General features: G+C 32.0%; 1 protein-coding gene across 1 annotated transcript; it reads right to left on the bottom strand.

Moving 5' to 3' along the window:
• Nucleotides 1-369: 369 nt before the first annotated feature.
• Nucleotides 370-21,569, bottom strand: LOC136840412 (histone-lysine N-methyltransferase SETMAR-like). The gene is made up of 2 exons (XM_067107092.1): nucleotides 21,002-21,569; nucleotides 370-602 (listed from the first exon to the last, which is right to left on the bottom strand). Exons 1-2 carry the CDS (start codon nucleotides 21,567-21,569, stop codon nucleotides 370-372), a joined length of 801 nt encoding a protein of 266 aa, XP_066963193.1.
• Between the last annotated feature and the right edge of the window lie 298 nt (nucleotides 21,570-21,867).

Genomic DNA, 21,867 nt, shown 5'->3' on the forward strand with positions numbered 1-21,867 from the left:
CATTCACTTGGAATATCTTCCTCGAGACGTAGAAGACATTGTACCCAAGTCACTTTTGGGGTGCTTTTACCTACTGTCTTATATTTCTACTTATCGACTTATAAAGTTACAATTTGTATTATATATATATAAATAATATATATATATATATATATATATATATATATATATATATATATATATATATATATATATATATATATATATATATATATATATATATATATATATATATATATATATATATATATATATATATATATATATATACTGTATATATTGTGAGAATAATCGTTTGCCGATTGTTCCTTTTTTTGTTTGCTTTGCAGTAGGAATTGACGTCTGTCTCGGTGTCTTCGAGAGCGTCAGTCAGGTTTGGAACAGCAGCGAGTCAGGTTCTCGATAGCATAGCAGCTTCTTCGAGTATTTTTGGAACTGCAGGTATTCTCTACCTATGGCCCCCTGCAGTTGGAGGATGATGTTGATGGCTGAACCTTGTCTATCAGTGGAGCGGAGTCGTTCCTGTTGGGCAGCAGATCTGCTGTCACATTGACTGTCGTCATCATTTGTATTTTCGGATCTGTTTCTGTAAGAGTCATAGACTGTTTTGATGATGGCTCGGCGGATAGTCTAATGGTGTTCATCCTCTTTGACCTTTGATGTTTGGTCTTGACATCTCTTCGAAGATTGTTGTGTTTTTGTGCTGCACGAGGTTTTACTGGTATTATTTATACTGTTGTATTAGTATTGTTTATGCTGCTTTATTATTCTTCATGATCATGTGTGTTGCTTAATTATTTATGCTATTTTTGTACTATGTTTGATGCTGCTTGATCATATTGTTGACGCTGTCTGTTTTGTTTATATTTTGTGATGTAGCCAAAGTGTTGTTCGCTCATAATGATTACTGTTTTGTTAATTTAATGTGATGGTGTTTCATAAAGTAACTTTGGTTTAGCTACATCAGTGTTATTTTGATTTGGAACTGACTCCTGTTATGAATTTGATGATGTTTTTATATTTTGAATGGACTCATTATGGTATTTAACTAAATCGTTTATTACTTTGAACGTTTGCTGCTGGTAATTATATTTTATTGATGGTAATATTGAGTATGTAATTTGATTTATTTTGTACCAGACCTGACTCACTTGTAAATATGTATATATCTTGTTATAATACATTAATATTAAGGTCACCTTTGGGTATTGTTCTGTTCCTCCCCCCTTTGCTCGTCACCTCTCGTCAGTCATTTCAGCCCAATTGTTTGTTCGTATTTCGAACCTGTTGATCTCGAGGTAGCGAGATCATAACAATATATATATATATATATATATATATATATATATATATATATATATATATATATATATATATATATATATATATATATACATTTATATAGTGTATATGGGTAAATTATGACTGAAATATGTTTCTCCCTTTTTTGTGAAATATTTCAAAAATTATATTCTTTGTTTCACTTCCTCGTACGTGACATTATGGATGGTCTTTTGTCTCCAGCAGAATTGTATGTTGTTTTTTTTATTCATTTTCATTCCTATATTTTCCTCTTGTGTGTCTTTCCCTCTTCTTCTTTGAAGTACAGTTAAAGAATATTAAAAATATAATAAATGTAATATATATTAATTCTTTCCTTATCTTTTAATTTTTCTTGTTGTTTTCAGTTTTCCCTTCCTTCCATGCTAAGTCTTTGATGACATAATTCATTGCCTTTAACTCATTTGTATTTTTAAAAGGATGTGCAATTTTAATTTCTTTATTACACACGTTATTTTGTTATTGTCACATTTTCCCTTTCTTTTGTTCTCTTCCATGTTTTTTCGATCTTTCCTGCCCGTTTGCATTTTCACATGATGATGAAGATAATTATGATGAAGATGGTTATTAAAATTATTATTATCATTATGATTATTCTGACAGCTCACAGTATTCAACATTCTCCATAAAATGAAAGTTTCAACCAATTCAGAAATTATGACTTTATTTGATCTTTTTTCAGGGATGGCGACAAGAAACGATATTATTATTATTATTATTATTATTATTATTATTATTATTATTATTATTATTATTATTATTATTTTACAACATTCCCCATAAAATATTATTTTGAAGCATCGTATAACCTCCATTGAAATGAGAGTTTCAAGCCATTCATAAATAATTCCATTAATTTTTTTTTTCTTGGATGACGTCAAGGAAAGATACTTTTCTTAAACATCAAATCCTGAGTCTGCACATGATCTATCGTTCGATTTAGGTAAATATTATTTTTGAGATTGAATTCTCTACACTTCAAAACAACGTTAGCAAATGGTGTTTCTTGTTGAAGAAAGAATCAAGAAGTTTATTCTCTGTCATTTTTACTATGATGATAGTTCAAGGTTAAGAGAGCGATTTTATTGGAAAACCTTTGCAATTTCGTGCCTAAGGAAATATTGGGTTCATACCGCTCTCTCTCTCTCTCTCCAAGCTATTAGTGGAACACAACAGGTGACTGACATCTAGGTACATAATTCACGGCTCCGGTCAACAGAGGATTAATGGAATTTAGGAATTAGCCCAGAGAGAGAGAGAGAGAGAGAGAGAGAGAGAGAGAGAGAGAGAGAGAGAGAGAGAGAGAGAACGAAAGCTCTTGAATACAAATATAAATAACACAAATTCTAACTTTATAAGACAGCAGGCAAAAGCACCCCAAAAGTGACTTGGGTACAATGTCTTCTACGTCTCGAGCAAGATATTCCAAGTGAATGGTTAACGCGCCTTCGACATCGCTTTGAAAATGAACAGGACGCTGTTCAGAGCCTCTGAATGATAGATCATCGATGCATCTGGCTCTGTATTTCACTCCCAGAGTGAGTGTATCACAGAGAATCCAATAGTGGATGCATAATCAAAGAGCGATATTCACTCTGGTGTCAATTCCGTTTCAAAGGACGTCAGTAGATACAGCATCGTTGGGAATCTCACCTCCACGTCCGAAGTCTTCTGAAATGCCATTAGCTAAATGCAGAAGCATTGGCTGAGTTGATTATGTTTGTTATCAGGGTGATGATACGTCAAGTTTCGGCGTTCAGTATAAAGAGCAGAAATGTTCTTTGGAGTTGTTTGAAAATTGTAAACTACTGCTAATAATAATAATAATAATAATAATAATAATAATAATAATAATAATAATAATAATAATAATAATAATAATAATAATAATAAAATTTGTAGAAAAAATACAAGTGTGACCCCTATCATAGTTCTATATTTAAAAGTGAAATTTACAGAAAACTCTTTCTAAGAAATGCAACTTTAATTGTCAGTCGAACTTATTTTACCGAGAATTTCAGTCCAAGGTATTTCCTGCATAAATAAATGATGTACTTGTCGTGACAATAATAAATACTAACGGAATCTACATGACATAACTATATAATATTTATAACACACACCCTTCCAAAGAGACATACACACCATTACTAGGCGGTCACCTATTCAAGTACTGCCCATCCACAAGTTTTCGTTGAACCTGACTCATCAGATCAGCATCGTAACACCGAAAAAGTTAATTTCTTAGTATTATGACATTAACAAATCCAATAACTAACAATGGAAATAACTACAGTTAGCACCATTTCACTTGGAATTTCGATAACAAAAATGAAAGTGGACGCGTCAGGTGATTTAACTGCAAATTGCAAGATTTCCCAAAGGAATCGACGCCGTCCATTAGCGCGTCCTCCTGCGCACGCTCCGAACAGATCCATTTGTGTCGACGCCACGAAGTATTTTGCTTTGGAAAGAGCGACGCTGTTTGCAGAGGTTTCTTTAATGGGACATTTACAGGAAGCAGCGAAGTTAAACTTTCCCACTATTATGCCTTTCTGTTCCGTTTCGTGCTGCGTTATTGTTCTCCAACAGCAGACAAGGTTGAGATAGAGTAAATTTGCTCTCTCTCTCTCTCTCTCTCTCTCTCTCTCTCTCTCTCTCTCTCTCTCTCTCTCTCTCACGAGTCCCTCGCAGCGATGAGAAATTTCAAATATTTATTTTAGAATATGGAAAATATTTTCTGTGGCTTTAAATATTCCATAATGAATTAAGTTCGTCTTGCCTGTCTGGAAATATTAAAAACATCGAAAAGATTCTTATCACTTAAAACACATGACATTATATCCACTGAGTATATAAAGCGCTGACCTGGCAACTCGCGTGAAGTTTATTGCAATATTGCTTTGCACAAAGTGTCCGGCATTGATGTCAATCATAATTTTGCGCAATTTCAATTGCGTACTGTCCCCTTGAAGAGCGTACGTGGAAGCAGTTTTAACAAAGCGTAAAAATAAAAGGACTGGGTATTTATTGTTTGGCGGCGAGATGCTGGAATACGACAGAGAGAGAGAGAGAGAGAGAGAGAGAGAGAGAGAGAGAGAGAGAGAGAGAGAGAGAGAGAGTCTTTTACGAGTCTTTTCTCCTTTTTTTTTTTTTTTTTTTTTTTTTTTTTTTTTAATATCCGAAAACGTTCCTCCAATACGGCTTCAAAGAATTCTTGGCCTACTTCTTCCTCGACTGAGATACCTGAAGCTCTGAGACACTTTGGGTTCCCTTTGGGTTCCTCTTTGGGTTTCAATTGGGTTTCCCCCCATTTTTTTTTACTTTGGTTCTCTTTAGGTTTTTTGGTTGCGTCATGATGTTAAAGGTGTTTCTCATCTTTTTCTTACTTTGCGATGATAGAATTAATGATTTTTGTAAAGGTACAAGAGGTTAAGGTTTTATAGCTGACGGTCCTGAAGCGTAATAATAATAATAATAATAATAATAATAATAATAATAATAATAATAATAATAAATAATAATATTTTCGAGTTATTATTATTATTATTATTATTATTATTATTATTATTATTATTATTATAATTATTATTATTATTATTATTATTATTCAGAAGATAAACCACTATTCCTATAGAACGCAAGCCTTCATTCATGGTGATGGGTCATTTGTGATATGAAATGGGAGAATATTTAAAAGAATAAAAGCTTTAAGCAACAACGAAAGAACATGAAAAGAACAAAAAACCAACTCACGAAAAACAAAAGAAAATATTTTCCAAAAAAAGTAAGAATTAGAAAGAGGAAGGATTAAAAAAGAAATCAGCTCGAAATGAGAATACAGACTAAATTTATGAATAGAAAAAAATTGAATGTCAGCTTAAAAACAGGTAATATGAATGACATCACTGTTTCCTTGTGGGATATCCAAGAGTCCTTTTTTTAGATCCTGGCAAAGAAGAACAAGATGATGTAGATAAAAAAAACAGGATAAATAAGAAAAGGAGGTATGGGAGATATGAGAGAATTAAGAGTCAGATGAATAAAATTAAAACTTGCCCACAATGATGGTATCCGTCACTCGATTTAATAGAGATGAGTATTTTATTTTACGGCAGAGCCAAGGTCTTGGGTTAGTCGTGATACGGAAAATAAATAGAAAACACAAGCTCAAATAGTCTTGCTTGGGAACGAACCATGGTCAATATATATATATATATATATATATATATATATATATATATATATATATATATATATATATATATATATATATATATATATATATATATATATATATATATATATATATATATATATATATATATATATATATATATGAATGTATTACTGTAATATGAATGTCTTTTACTGTAATACAACGGCATAAAATGAAGATAAAATATCCCATAAAGCACTGTGTGGTTGCAACGTTCATACAGTGTTTTATGGGCCTTTTTATCTTCATATATATATATGTATATATATATATATATATATATATATATATATATATATATATATATATATATATATATATATATATATATATATATACACACACACACAAACATACAAATACTTGGAGTTGGAAAATATATATTTCAGTGATCCATTTATTGATAAGAAACAAAAGTTGGAATTTCCTACGAATAATTAAAAGTTATAATCCGTAGCAAAGCCTAACAGATAAATAAACAAATGCATTTGTAGCAGTCTAGAGTATAATGGCTAAGCCGCTAAACCATCGCATAAGAGCTAAATGCATTTCCATACATCTTGCATCGGTAGCCACTGAATCTTGGGACTTGTATACGCTCCATGTGACCATGACTGTCAAACCTGTCCCGTCAAATAAAAACTACCTTTGCCCCTAAAGTTTCCTGTTCAGTTGCGCAACGAGACAAACAGGTGACTGCCGGAAAGCGTGAGAGGACTCAGTAGGATATTTACGAAGATCCTCACAAGAGAATTTGCATGATTGCCCAGAAGCTGCGGAGGATAAACGAGACGCGAAGGATCCCAAAGTTTGCTGCAAATGCCGACAGGATTTTCCGATATTCGCGACGACCGGAGATTCTGAGACTTTTTGGGGAAATAATATTTGGAGAGAGAGAGAGAGAGAGAGAGAGAGAGAGAGAGAGAGAGAGAGAGAGAGAGATGTTAAAAGAAGATAAAAATGGAAAGGAAACACTGTGGTACACTCACCTTTAAGAGAGAGAGAGAGAGAGAGAGAGAGAGAGAGAGAGAGAGAGAGAGAGAGAGAGAGAGAGAGAGAGATTTGAAATGTTACAAAAAAATTCTAGGTGGAAATGAACATGCTGCGGTAAACTCACTTACGAGAGAGAGAGAGAGAGAGAGAGAGAGAGAGAGAGAGAGAGAGAGAGAGAGAGAGAGAGAGAGAAAGAGAGAGAGAGAGAGAGAGAGGGTTATGTTAAAAGATATGGAAAAAAGTTAAAAACGAGAGAGAGAGAGAGAGAGAGAGAGAGAGAGAGAGAGAGAGAGAGAGAGAGAGAGAGAGAGTTATGTTAAAAGATATATACTGTTGTAAACTCACCTTAAAAGAGAGAGAGAGAGAGAGGGAGTTATGTTAAACAGATATAAAAGTTAAAAACGAATATACTGTTGTAAACTCACCTTAAAAGAGAGAGAGAGAGAGAGAGAGAGAGAGAGAGAGAGAGAGAGAGAGAGAGAGAGAGAGAGAGAGAGGGGGTTTTGATGTTATAAGGAAATAAGAGGAAGACTCGCTCAAAGTAGCAAAAACAAAAAACCTACAGAAAAAAATGTGGAAATAAACATCCAAACATTTCAAAACCTTAGCTGTAGTGAGAAAAAAAGCCTTGAACTGTAAAACAAAACAAAAAAACATACAGACAAATCCTCACATGTACACAAACAAACAAAACGATCCCGCGCGAGCAAACCCCCCACCCCTTTTTTTAATAACTATCATTCCTTTATTCCCTCACACCAGAACTAAGCAGAGAGATATATTTTTTCATGTATCCATAAAGTCAGGTATTAAATGACCTCGTATATCATACAAAAATATTTGTTATATATTTTTTTATATTATTGAGTCTGGTTTTGGATAATTTTTATTGCCATCCTAAGGCCGTATTCTTCTCGTCTTCCGATAATCACACTCGGATCCAAGCTTAATACAAACTTTTTTTAATCACACATATAAAATGTATTTTGTTCAGAATGGTTGTCAATATCACTCAAAGATTTCTTACAGTAAATTGTAGTATCATTAACAACAGCTCTCTTGTTCCCTCGTATTAACCTCATAATCATGGATGTATTTACTTTCGATGTATTTCACATAACAATTTTCTTTACATCTGCTCCCAGTCTACCCTAGAGACAGGTTTACTGTAATCTATGATGTCATCTAAATAATACTTTTTTACGGCCATATTCTGCGTCATACAAAGCAATTTCAACTTTGTTTATACCTTAGAGAAGCAATATATTGATTGGTCATATATTAATATGTTGTTAACTGATGTATTGATATATTGATACATTATTAATCAACTACGAAAAATTCTTTATTTACTTTATTTTCTGTTAAGAGAATCTTGCCATTATTATTATTATTATTATTATTATTATTATTATTATTATTATTATTATTATTATTATTATTGTATTTTCTATTACCGTCAGTCATTTCAGAAACTGCTAATTAGTTTGGGTTCCGGAACGCTCAGTCGAGGAAAGAGACCAAAAATATTTTATTAGACTTTTCGAATACTCAAAAAAAATTTTTTTCAATATGATTGTTAAAGAAAGACTCTCTCTCTCTCTCTCTCTCTCTCTCTCTCTCTCTCTCTCTCTCTCTCTCTCTCTCTCTCTCTCACAGAAGTGCTTGCTCTTAAAACATGAGCTGTAAAGGCGATCTTGTTCCTTTTTGCAGATCCGATAATAATAATAATAATAATAATAATAATAATAATAATAATAATAATAATAATTCAGAAAGAATTAAAATGTGGTGAATTAAGTACCTGGTAGCTATACTGCTGCGGAGGTCACAATCAGGATTTAAAAGGGGGGGGGATGGAGCTAAAACCTTTATCCTAAAAATTCTGCTGAGATCCCGGAAGGATAAAACAGTACGGAATACTTTTTTGGGCGGCAAGATTCTAAACGCGCCTCTTTGCCTTTTACTTGTTCGTTCATTTTTTTTTCCTCGGCAAGATCTTCTATGGAGTGAAAGATGCTTTGAAATAAAAATGCTGTATATGTGTGTGTGTGTGTGTGTGTGTGTGTGTGTGCGCGCGCGTGCGTGGTTTTCTTTTTATTGTTAAGGGCAAAAGTGACAGCAAACAGAAGCCGCAGCGACTGGTAAAAGTGTTTCAATATGTTTCTCAAAGGCGTTGGTGATAATAAAAATAAACTGCACAGACTGCCAAAAGCATTTCAGTTAGGCTAAAAGAGAATTGGCAACTGAACGGCAGAAGTCACTATATTAGGAAGACTTTCTCATAATATTGTTTTATGTATTCTTTGTTCTTGACCGGGGATTATCTGAAGCTATCCGTGCATAAATGTGTGTTTTCTACTGAGGTAAAGAGTAAATGATAATATCTTTTGCACCGTTTTTCTAAATCTAAGTCTATCTCCCTTTCGACGAATTTAAATCAATCCCTTCAAACTCTAAGGGTTAGGAAAAGATTTTAGAAAGCTTGAAACTGAGGACAAAATTCCACTTGTAAGAAAAAATCGCGTAAAATATATTCACTTCTGTTGAATTCCTACACGACAATAAATATATATTTTGTTTTCAAACACCAAGTATTTTTTCTATTTCATGAAGTCATTCTCTGACACTTTTCCTTCCTTCTTCTCTTTCTTCTTCTTAGAAGCAGAAGAAGTCTTGAGATAAGTTCTGTTGCCTGAATGGGAAGGATTTTCCAGATATCACCCAAAAGAAGACAGTGGAGTTATGTGCGTCAGTTCCCAGTCTCCTTTATCCGGATTTTTATATATCCCTTTTGTATCTCTTGTATTCGCTGTCCATGTCTTTGATTTCTCTTGCAATATCTACCAACTGCACTGTCTGTAATCCTCCTATTGTTTCACGTTTTGTCCGTTAAAAATAGCGTTCTTTATTTCTTCTGGTTGCTCTCTTCTTTATTAAAATACATAAGAAAGTCCTTCATTTCTTTAGCCTTTACATAAAATTTCTCATTTAAATACTTTCATTCACCGACATGATTCAACAACTTCAAAAGAGGTAACCGTCTGATGCCAAATGTTAACTGGGATGATTATGATGATGCCGGAAATTTCTAATCACAAAGGTTATAAATAGGAGGGAACAAATTTATTATCATTATTACTTCTGTTATTATTATTGTTATGAGAGATGGCTAAGCCTATTTCCTTTGTGTGTGTGTGTGTGTGTGTGCGTTTGTGTGTGTGTGTGATTTCGAGTCAAGTGAGTACGTTTGTATAGATGTAGCTTATTCTAAAAAAGCACGTTTACTTCCACGGTTCCCCGCAGACTGATTCCGTGAGACGCAGAACAAATGGTGATCTGACAATTTTTCCCCAAGAAAACTCTCCCTCCCGTTATTATATGTCACTTCCATTTTTTATTTAATAGAAGCAGGACTTTTCGGCATTTGTGATAGAAAACATTAATGCTCTCCTTCTACCCTTTATTATTATTCTTATCAGTATTATTATTATTACTATTATTTATATATATGTAAGTATATATATATATATATATATATATATATATATATATATATATATATATATATATATATATATATATATATATATATATATATATATATATATATATATATATATATATATATATATATATATATATATATATATATATATATATACTGTATATATATACATATACATATATATGTGCGTTGTGTGTGTGTGTGTGTAAACGCAGTTCAGGCTAACATCAACACAGCTGATCCAAGTTTAGAAAAATAATAAAATCAACGTATGAAGATCGACACATAGGAAAAGCCTAACAGAGGAGAAAAAGTAGGAGAAAAAAAAAAGAGTATCTCGGTTTTGGAAAACTCAGGCGAGGAGGAAGGAAGGAGGCAGAAGTTCTTTGAAGTTGTATTGGGAGAAAGTTTTCAGACCTTCTGCATACAATAGAAGTTAAGACTCTCTCTCTCTCTCTCTCTCTCTCTCTCTCTCTCTCTCTCTCTCTCTCTCTCTCTCTCTCTTACGATACTGTGTTCGCTTCTTCGTATTTATTTTAGTATTTTATGTCCTCTCTCTCTCTCTCTGCATCTATTTTATATCTAAATTTATCCCGTTTCCTCATTCTGTTTTTTCTTTACCCTTGTGAACGATAGTTTTTTAAATAGTTTTTTTATTGTAGATAGATTTATAACTTTAAGAACAGTTCAATATTTCCTTTTTTCATCACCTTCCTTTGCTTTCAGGATTTTATGTCATCTCTCTGCATCTCTTTTATATTTGGATTTATCCCTTTTGCTCATTCTTTTTTCTTTACCCTTGTGAACGATAGTTTTTTTAATAATAGTTTTTTTATTGTAGACAGATTTATAACTAAGAATAGTTCAGTATTTCCTTTTTTCATCACCCCCCTTTAATTTCAGTCTCCCTGAAGATGCCGTGCAATTGGAATTTCAGAAGTCAAGCGGAGATGCAATGAATTACTACCCTAATACAATTCTCCTTGTGTTTTGATTAATTACTTACATTTTTATCTATTTATTTATTAAATTGTTAATTTATTTTTTTAATACGTGATCTCTTCTTTCTGTATTTCCCAATAGTCTATTACTTCTTTTCTTAATGGACACCATATTCTTTGGAAGCTTGTTCCATATGAATCAGATTCATCTTCTGAATAATAATAATAATAATAATAATAATAATAATAATAATAATAATAATAATAATAATAATAATAATAATAATAATAATAATAAAGTATATAACCGTCTTCTCAAAAGCTCGAAGTACCATGAGTGAGTAACCATCAGCTAGTGTCTATTCCAGCTCTTAGCGAAATGAGAGAGAAACGCTAGGAAGGAGAGTAATACCGACAAAGAATTAAGTCTCGAGGGAACAAGGAAAAGGGAAGCAAGGAGTGAATTCCAGGTCTTTCGACATTGCGAAATGAAATGCAAAAATGCTCATTATGGTTTTTTGTTTCTTTACTTCGCTCACCGCTTCTTTGAAGTTCGTCACTCTATTTTCTCATGAAAGCGAATAATTTTCCTTTATTATTATTATTATTATTATTATTATTATTATTATTATTATTATTATTATTATTATTGAAGTTGGTGGATGCCAAGGGTTTATACCATATATTTCATTCCCTGTTGTATAAAAAGTACAAAAACTGATGTACACGCACTGCTGATATGTTTCTCTCTACCAAATTATTATGAACATCGGCCAATTATTGCCCAATATTAACTAAGAAGAAAAATCAGTTGTATGGAAAATTGAGAAGAATCAATATAAAATTAACACGAATGATGCAATCATCCAGTTTAACAGGGTTATTATTATTATTATTATTATTATTATTATTATTATTATTATTATTATTATTATTATTATTATTTAACTGGTAAATCAGGTTTCCTAGGGACACATAAAGACTTCTGTTGCTTAGGTTTATTTCCTCTAACGTGTCGACAGCACACTGGCGATCACCTGCGAGAGTACAAATCGAATGAGCTGAGATATATTTTGGCCATGTATTTATAACAGGCTGGATGGTTTACAAATTGGTGTGTTGGTTAGTAGGTTGACCAACCCACCAATTGTAAACCACCCAGCCTGTCATAAATAAGTGGGCAAAAATATATCGGTTCATTCGATCTGTACTCTCAGAGATGATCGCAAGTGCGCAGTCGACACGTTAGAGGAAATAAACCTAAGATAACAGAACTCTTTATGTGCCCTTAGGTAAACCTGATGAAAAGATTGTAAGAACGATAGAGAAGACTCTGTACAAATTAAATGCTGTGGAAAAGCTATTATTATTATTATTATTATTATTATTATTATTATTATTATTATTATTATTATTATTATTATTATTATTATTCTAGCGCCGTCAAAATCATACAACTTTCTCCGTAAAATATTATTTTTATGCATCGCATAACGTCCATTAAAACGAGTTTCAAGTTCTTCATAAATAATTACATTATTTGATTTTTTTTCTATGATTGACGTCAAGGAAAGATATTTTTTCTTAAACACCAAATCTTGTGTATGTACATCACCTATAGTTCGATATAGGTAAATAATACTTATGTGGCCGAATTCCCTGCACTTCAAAGTAACGTTAGCAAATGGTGTTTTGGTGTTGAGGAAAGTATCAATAACTTTATTCTCTATCATTTTCTCTTTGATGTTATTTCAAGGTCAAAATAATGATTTTATCGAAAAACCTTCGCAATTTCGTACCCAAGAGAATATTGCGTTCAATTTGCTTCTACTACGACTTGTGACGTCTTAGGGTTGTGTGCGTAGGTTTAGTATGTATGTATGTGTATGTATATATGTATATATATATATATATATATATATATATATATATATATATATATATATATATATGTGTGTGTGTGTGTGTGTGTGTGTGTGTAATATATATTTGTGTATATATATTATTCTTATTATTATTATTAAAATTTTAAAACAAAAACTTCATGGGAACCACGCTCCCAATTTTTCTGGCGATAAGTAGGTCGTCCGGACTTAGTGTGTACACCAAACTTTGCGCGGGATTAAAAACTCAACCTGTGACTTGACACAAGAGTCTCAGATAAAAAATAAAATCAACTCTGGAGATCAAGAAAACCTGACCTGAACGAATATTTGAGTAAAGTTTTGCAATTTTTCTTCCTGTAATGAGTAACAGGCCCAGGCTTCAGCTCAATGTCTTCCGAAAGAATTAAAACTGACAACATAAAATCAGCATCAAAACTAATAAATAGACTCATAACAACAGTAACACTGTAAAATTCAACAGAACAATAAACAACAATACCATCAACAACAACAGTATTAACATTATTTACAAAAATTCATTGAAAAAAAAAACGCCGGAAGCAACTGTTTGCAAGGTGGGGCCGGCACACCTTGTAAGGCAAGATATCCCAACAAGGAGGACAGTCAGGATGGATTTCGAAACAAAGCACTCAGAAGGAAGAGATTAGGTGAAGACGAAGGCGCTTTCCTGATAATCCACAGAGAAACTTTTGCTTTCTCATCAGCCTGTCCTCCACACTTTTCGATAAAAACAGGAAAGTGAACGAAAAAGAGATAAACGTCAGATTGTGCCGTCAGAAGAGGGAACGCAAACCCAAGAAGTTGCAAGGCCACGGTACAATAGCTATGGCATAGTCCAAGGTTTGAGAACAAGGTTTGTATTCTGAGTAGTCTTCTCTTAGAAGAATTGCCTTCCAAGGCTTAAAGACTCCCTTCTATCCACTGGTTTGATTTCGGAGTGTCCTTCTAGAGGTTGCCTGCCAAGACTAAAGAGTCTCTTCTACACTAACTCGTGTAGGCAAGGACGTCACACCCAGAAGTGAGTGTTGCTAAGAAAAGCCACATTAACCACTACCCATATATGTATATATATAAAAATATATACTACACATATATATATGTATGTATATATATATATATATATATATATATATATATATATATATATATATATATATATATATATATATGTATATATATATATATATATATATATATATATATATATATATATATATATATATATATATATATATATATATATATATATATATATATATATATATATATATATATATATATATATATATGACCATGTGATAACTTTATTATGACTGACTGATCATTCAGTTTAGCTCACTCCGCTTTGTTATAGAGATAAAATTCAAATTAGCCGCAATCTTCATGAATGTAAAACCCCATTCTGTTTCCTGGACGTTAATCAATATTCTGAAGGTGCCGGACAAGCGCGAAAAAAACTGTAACGCATTCATTTTAACGCGAAATTATTTAGCACATCCGCGAAATCGTACCTCAGTATATTTAAACCACCTTCCTGGTTTTCACTAATTGCTGTATGTTGTTGAACCAGTTCAGCTCACCCGGATATGAATTCATTTATGTGTGAGAGAGAGAGAGAGAGAGAGAGATATTATTTAACATTTTCATCCATTGTGCTATTTCACCGATATACATTCAGTTATGCAATATATATTAATACAATGTATTACAGTTAGATACTCACGGCAGGGATTTGCTTTCTCCTATTACCAAGCGATAGATAATAGTGAGTGAGAGAGAGAGAGAGGCCATATGCCAAACACGTACTGCAATTAACTCTCAATAATTCATGAACACGCAATATGATGATTTGTCAGCCTGTGTTGCGTATAATTTCCCTTTTTTCCTTTTACAGATTTTCTGGTATGTTCTTTTTGCTGTAGCTTAATTACAAAAAAAAGTATTACATGCTGCATGATGAAATTCTTTGTTTGGAACATGCCTAACCAATCAACAGTGAACAATACATAACCGAGCATTTTTACATTTCTCTGCAATATGTTCATATTAAATATATGTGCGTGTGTGTGTCAATATATATATATATATATATATATATATATATATATATATATATATATATATATATATATATATATATATATATATATATATATATATATATATATACTGTACAGTATATTATATACATACATACATTATATATGTATATATATATATACATGTATATGCATACATACATATATATACTGAATATGAACATATTGCAGAGAAATATAAAAATGCTTGGTAATGTATTGTTCACTTCTGATTCATTAGTCTTGTTCTAAACAAGGAATTTCATCATTAGGCATGTGATACTTTTCTTATGATTAAACTACAGCAAAAAGAGCTCGCCAGAAAATCTGTGAAAAAGGAATAAGGAAATTAAACAATTAAAAAAACCGGTACGCATAAATATTTGAAAAAGGTTAGAGTAAAAAATTAATGCGAGTGCTTCAACAATTGAGTAAAATTTTATTATGAAGTAAAACATAATATAATAAACAATATTTTAGCCTACGTTATGATTAAAAATTATGATTAAATCAAAAATAATATTACATGTATATACTGTATATATAAAACTAAATCAAGTATGTATATATATATATATATATATATATATATGTTATGTTGTCATTTGTATGTAAAATATAGTTATGTTGTCATTTCTAGAAAACTTCAATTTAAGGAGAGACTGATAGCCAGAAGACGTGGTAAAATTGCAGACATTATTATTTCTGAGAATATAACAGAGGCACAGCCGAGCTTTCGGGAATACATGACTTTTCCCATCATCGGGGTCACTTATCTATAGAATGACATAAAAAATAAAGAGAAACAGTAAAAAACTATAATGACTGACTACTCTAAAAGTATTAAAAGAGTTATAACTGACACTTTAAAATACACAATAATATAAAGTAAAAAAGGAACATAAAAACCTAAGTTAACTGCAAATCAAAACTGACAAAAGAGCAATGACTAAGTGATAAGAAATCACGTACTAAACAGAAATCGTCAAATAAAATCACTGAGCAGACAGATACTGAGAGATTTCTGTTTAGTATGTAATCTCTCATTACTTAGTCATTGCTCATTTGTCAGTTTTGATTTGCAGTTAACTTAGGTTTTTGTTTCTTTTTTACTTTATATTATTATGAATTTTGAACTTTGTCAATTATAACTGTTTTAATACTTTTGATTTTGTCAATCAGTATCTTAGCTAACGTGTCTCCTGTTTTCTCTCGTGTTATTCAGTCTTCTTCTCTCTGAACTGAAGATTGGTCGGTGATCTTAGCTTTTAAATATATTTTTGCAATTGTAAAATTTTAGTCTTTTTACTACTTTTTGATTTTTAATAAATTTAAGATTGTTTTATAATTTTATTATGTTTATTGACAGATTCCCAGAAGATGTAATAAAGGTAATGTTACGAAACGTCGGAATAAAGATAAGACAAATGTAGAAAATGGCCTGTTTCCTTTGTCAACCTGTGGTTTGATATATCGCCCTGTCTTCATATATCAGCACCTTATATATATATATATATATATATATATATATATATATATATATATATATATATATATATATATATATATATATATATATATATATATATATATATACATATATATATACATATGTGTTTATATATATAAATATAATGTATATATGTATATATATGTATATGTACATAAATACAGTGTGTACACTATAATTATTCATATTGATTTAGTTTTTGTCTGCAATATTATTATCTTTTAATCAAAGCGTAAGCTACAATATTGTTTATCATATTTTGTTTTACTTCATAATAAAATTGTACTCAATTGTTTAAGCACTGTCATTAAATTTTTTCTCTAAACTTTTTTCAAATTTTTATGAGTCCCATATTTTTATTGGTTTTTTTTTATTTATTTATCTTATTCCGTCATATACTTAACGGATTACTTCTTTTTTGGATATCCAATTATTTATCAATTCATCTATTTAATTCTTTATTTATGACTTTCTTACTATCAGGAAATAGTATAAGTAATTTTTTTATTTCTTATCTTTATTTTGTTTAATTTTTTTTACTTCTTTTATCCCTTAATTACTTACATCATCATTATCACACGTGTATTGATTCCTAACCATATGCTGATCCCCGAACTTTTAATTTTTTATTAATTTTAGAAGCTGTATAGAAATATTTCATTATTTTGAGCAAATTTTTATTTAACAAGTTTATCGATCAATCAACCTTTCAAAATTATTGATATATATTTTGACACCCCTGATTCTTTCTTCATATTTTTTCATCTATCGATGTTCCTTATCTATCTTATTCATTATTTGCTAATGTCTATTTTCTATTTATACAAAACTGATTATTTATTCTTATTCTTAATACATGACTTTATACATTTATCATTTTTCTTCACTAATGACTCTTTTGTTACCTAATAATTTTAAAATCTAAAATTTTACCGATATTAAAAAAATTATTATATAAGTTATGAATGATCAGTCTTTGTTTACTTATTCAGTAAAATAATCTTTTTAAATGCCTCAATTATTATTATCTTTTTACTTAATATTTTCAGTTCTACCCTTTTTTCATCTAAACTTGTTCTGTATATTTCCTTTTCTGTTTCCTTCCTTTGTTTATTATTTTTTCAATTAATTCTTAATGAAACCTGCGTATGGTTTCATTTGCTGAATATTGCTGCCAATTTGTATTCTGCATTCATAAAACTGCCCACATTTTATCTGTTTCTTATTAATAATTTACTTATAAATTCACTTAACTAGATGTTTATTTGCAAATTCATTTAATTACCTTTCTATTTACAAAATGGCATAGTTATTTATTTACTTATTATTTACTGGAAATAATAAAAATTTCTATTTGGCTATCTCATATTCACATATAATTCTTTGATGCATTTTGTGTTTGCATGTACTTGATAATTATTTAGTATCATTATCCACTTATCTATTCATTCAGTTATTTATTTATCAGTTGATTTATTTTTCAATTTTAATTGTTTTTTTTATTTCAAACCTGGTTTCCTTTCGATCATTATTTTAATCCAAACCACTGTATCTAAAGGAATAAATGATTCATCAGAATGTTAAATGATCAACATAGTTCGAAAAAAGTTAAGTATATCTAAGTTTAACCAGACCACTGAGCTGATTAACAGCTCTCCTAGGGCTGGCCCGAAGGATCAGATTTATTTTACGTGGGTAAGAACCAACTGGTTACCTAGCAACGGGACTTACAGCTTACTGTGGAATCCGACCCACATTATGACGAGAATTGAATTTCTATCACCAGATATAAATTCCTCTAATTCTTCATTGGCCGGTCGGAGGGTCGAACGCTGGGCGAACAATAAGCATAATCAATTACATAGCCGGCATGACATCCTAATCTCGAGAGGGTACCTATGATTAAAGTCTTTATTTTCCGCATTTCGCTTATTGTGAATTATAAAGTCTACGGAGCACGCAATCGGCCTATGAACTGTCAAAGGTAGTACCGAGCCATATAAATAAGGCATGCATTATTTTACCACGACTGAACAGAAACGATGAAACGTAAGCTTCAGCAATTTAATGCCTGCTCTGCGCAAAATCACGCGGTTCGCATTTCCCTTTTTTAGTTTTATATTCATTCCAAATCACATAGACTTTCATTATGACTCTCTTCTGATGAATTCGTGTACTTTTCTCTGCGATTGCAGTAGCAACAGATTTATTGTGAATGTGGTGTGCATTTTCCCTTACAATTCTTATTCCACTAGTCGAGTATGAAATGCGATTTTGTGAACCACAATGCAATCTTGTTTTCTGTTTAAACACCCAGGCCATTTCACCGGTGCACAATGCATAGTGGCCGGACAACAAAATATAAAGAAAAAGAATATTTTCTCAAGCGATAAAATAGAAATTAACCACACACTTAATTAATCTCATTCCTGACTATTAAGCTTCAATCACTGATCTCTGAATTTTCCCCAGCAAAAGTGACGCAGGAAAACAATGTCACTTTACCCTTAATAATTCGACGCATTCACGAAACCTCATTAAACTCAATAAAACTTGATGGGGCTCGCTAATTGCTTGGTGCTGCCCAAATGATTCGGGGCGTCCAGACCGGTGTCATTTCGACGCTTTTTGATCAGTTTTATTGTTATTTTGTTATGGTTTATGTAGGTATGTTTAATTGTGCATGTTTTTTTTATATTTCCTTTTGTTAGATGACAAAGAGTTTGTTTTTATTAGAAATACTGATATTGTTTCCATTTTTGTATGTTAGTGTAAACAAGCCTTTGTTTGTTTAATATTTTCTTTAACAATTGGTTTCATGGTTTTAACCGAGTTTTTATTTTAGCGGCTTTCCAACTGATTCTTTTTGTTCAGAAATACAGTTGAATTTTTTTTTTTGGGGGTTAATGTAGAGCCCAATCGCCTTTTCTAGAATTACTATTTGCTATTAATAAAAACTGAAGGTAACTCTAAAAAAATTAAAATATTATAGAATAAATTAACAGCTTTTCGTGTTTCTCCTACCGACTTGAGAGAACTTCTATCAGTTTTAAGAAAAAATTTTTTTATCAATGTGACTCATCTAATTTCTCATAATCATTCCCAAAATTAAACACGAAATACATTCAGAGGCTATTTCTTCATTTTAGATCCGTTACAAAATGATATCAAACTTTTTTGTTGACAAAGAGAGAGAGAGAGAGAGAGAGAGAGAGAGAGAGAGAGAGAGAGAGAGAGAGAGAGAGAGAGAGAGAGAAAATAAAAATAAAATAAGATGAAACTCGACAAAGCAATGAAATTAACAACAATCATTCATAAGCATTAAAAGCATTTTCTTCGGCTTGTATGAAGCGACTTTTCTAATTACCTTTCAAATTTTCGATTTCTCTTCAACTGAACTTCTGATCTTTTTTTAACCCTATTTAACCGTAATTATTACCGATAGTCCACTGGTATAGTGGTGAGTGTTGTGACAAGCCACTCAGATGTCGTGTGTGGGGGTTAGTATTCGCGTCTCCCCAAGGCCGATGAAAAATCAATGGCTCTGTATCATGATCAGTTACAGCTGCAGTGTGGGGTCTGCTGAGGGAGGTTGAAACCAACATTCTTTGGATGCTTGAATTTCAAGTCAGTGGCCCCTTTGGTGTGCTTGTTCCTTGTGAATAGGCTTCATCTACTGATATAATAATAATAATAATAATTATAAAAATAATAATATATAACAATAATAATGAATGATTTTTAAGAATAAATGAATACTTGTCAAATCAGCCAGATTGTATTTGAACATTCAGGCAAAGAGACTATACCTCGAAATATTTATTTTGATAAATGATATCACACTAATGAATAAAATAAGACAACAGTTAATCGCTTATTTTTACTGTTATATATATATTATATATATATATATATATATATATATATATATATATATATATATATATATATATATATATATATATATATATATATATATATATATATATATATATATATATATATATATATATATATATATATATATATATTCAATGTAAGAGTAATGAGAAAATGTCAGAGAGACACTATTTATTTTCATAAGCTTACACAACTTTGTCCCCTCCAAAATAATTGCCTCTCGCAACTACACACTTCTGCATGCGTCTCTCCCAATCCTGGAAGACCTCCTCAAAGTCCTTTTTCAGTAGTCCCTTCAGGTAACTTTCCGATGCCTCTTTCAGCTCCTCTGTTGACTGGAATCTGATTCCCCTGAGGCTGTCTTTCATGCGTGGGAACAGGAAGAAGTCGCAAGGGGCTAGGTCAGGGCTGTAGGGTGGGCGTTGTACCACTTTCATTCCCCTGTCGGCCATCCAGGTGGTCACCAGCGTTGACTTGTGGCATGGGGCATTGTCCTGGTGGAACCACCACTGACCACTCCTCCACTGCTGAGGCCTCTTCTTCCTCATCTCCTCCCTGAACCTTTTCAGAACAGTAAGGTAATATTCCTTATTGACGGTTTGACCCTGAGGAACCCATGCAATGTGAATGAGCCCCTGGGAGTCAAAGAAAGGAATAACCATGGCCTTCTCTTGCGACCTGCTCATCTTTGCCTTTTTGGGTCTGGGGGAGGTCGCGTGCTTCCACTGAGCACTCTGACGTTTGCCCTCAGGGTCGTAGGTCAACACCCAACTCTCGTCACAAGTCACTACTTTATTCAGGAAACCTGAATCAGCCTCTATCATTTCGAGAATGTCAGTGCAACATTCCACACGAAACTGCCTCTGGTCGTCTGAGAGGATCTTTGGCACGAACTTGGCACAGACTTTGTGGAGCTTCAGATCTTCGGTCAGAACTGTCTCTACTGTGCCAATACTAATACCACCAGCTTCAGATAGCATTCTCACAGATATTCGACGGTCTTGCATCACTAACCTTTGCACTTCCTCAATGTTTTCCTCCTTGCATGCACTTTTTGGTGCTCCAGATCTGGGTTCATCCTCAACCTGTTCATTTCCGTCAGAAAATCTGTTAAACCACTGATAGAAACTTACTTGGCTCATCTGTTCATCCCCATAGGCCTCCTTTAACATTCCATAAGCTTCTTGTTTGGTTTTCTTAAGTTTAACACAAAATTTGATGGCGTAACGTTGCTCCATGTTTCCCTGCATTTTGACAAGTGTTCACAGATCAGCAAACCGGATCAGACTGGTTCCACCACATTCACCGCTGCACTCAGACCTACAAATATAGGAAGTTGCCAGTTTGTCATTTTATAGAATATATGTATGTGTAGTTCACCATGAAGTAGGATTTTGATCACATCATATTTAGTGTCTCGCCTGACATTTTATCATTACTTATAGAACATAAGATAAAATCCACGAAGGA

The sequence above is a fragment of the Macrobrachium rosenbergii genome, chromosome 7 (genome assembly GCF_040412425.1).
Source record: "Macrobrachium rosenbergii isolate ZJJX-2024 chromosome 7, ASM4041242v1, whole genome shotgun sequence".
In the NCBI taxonomy this organism is placed as follows: domain Eukaryota; kingdom Metazoa; phylum Arthropoda; class Malacostraca; order Decapoda; family Palaemonidae; genus Macrobrachium; species Macrobrachium rosenbergii.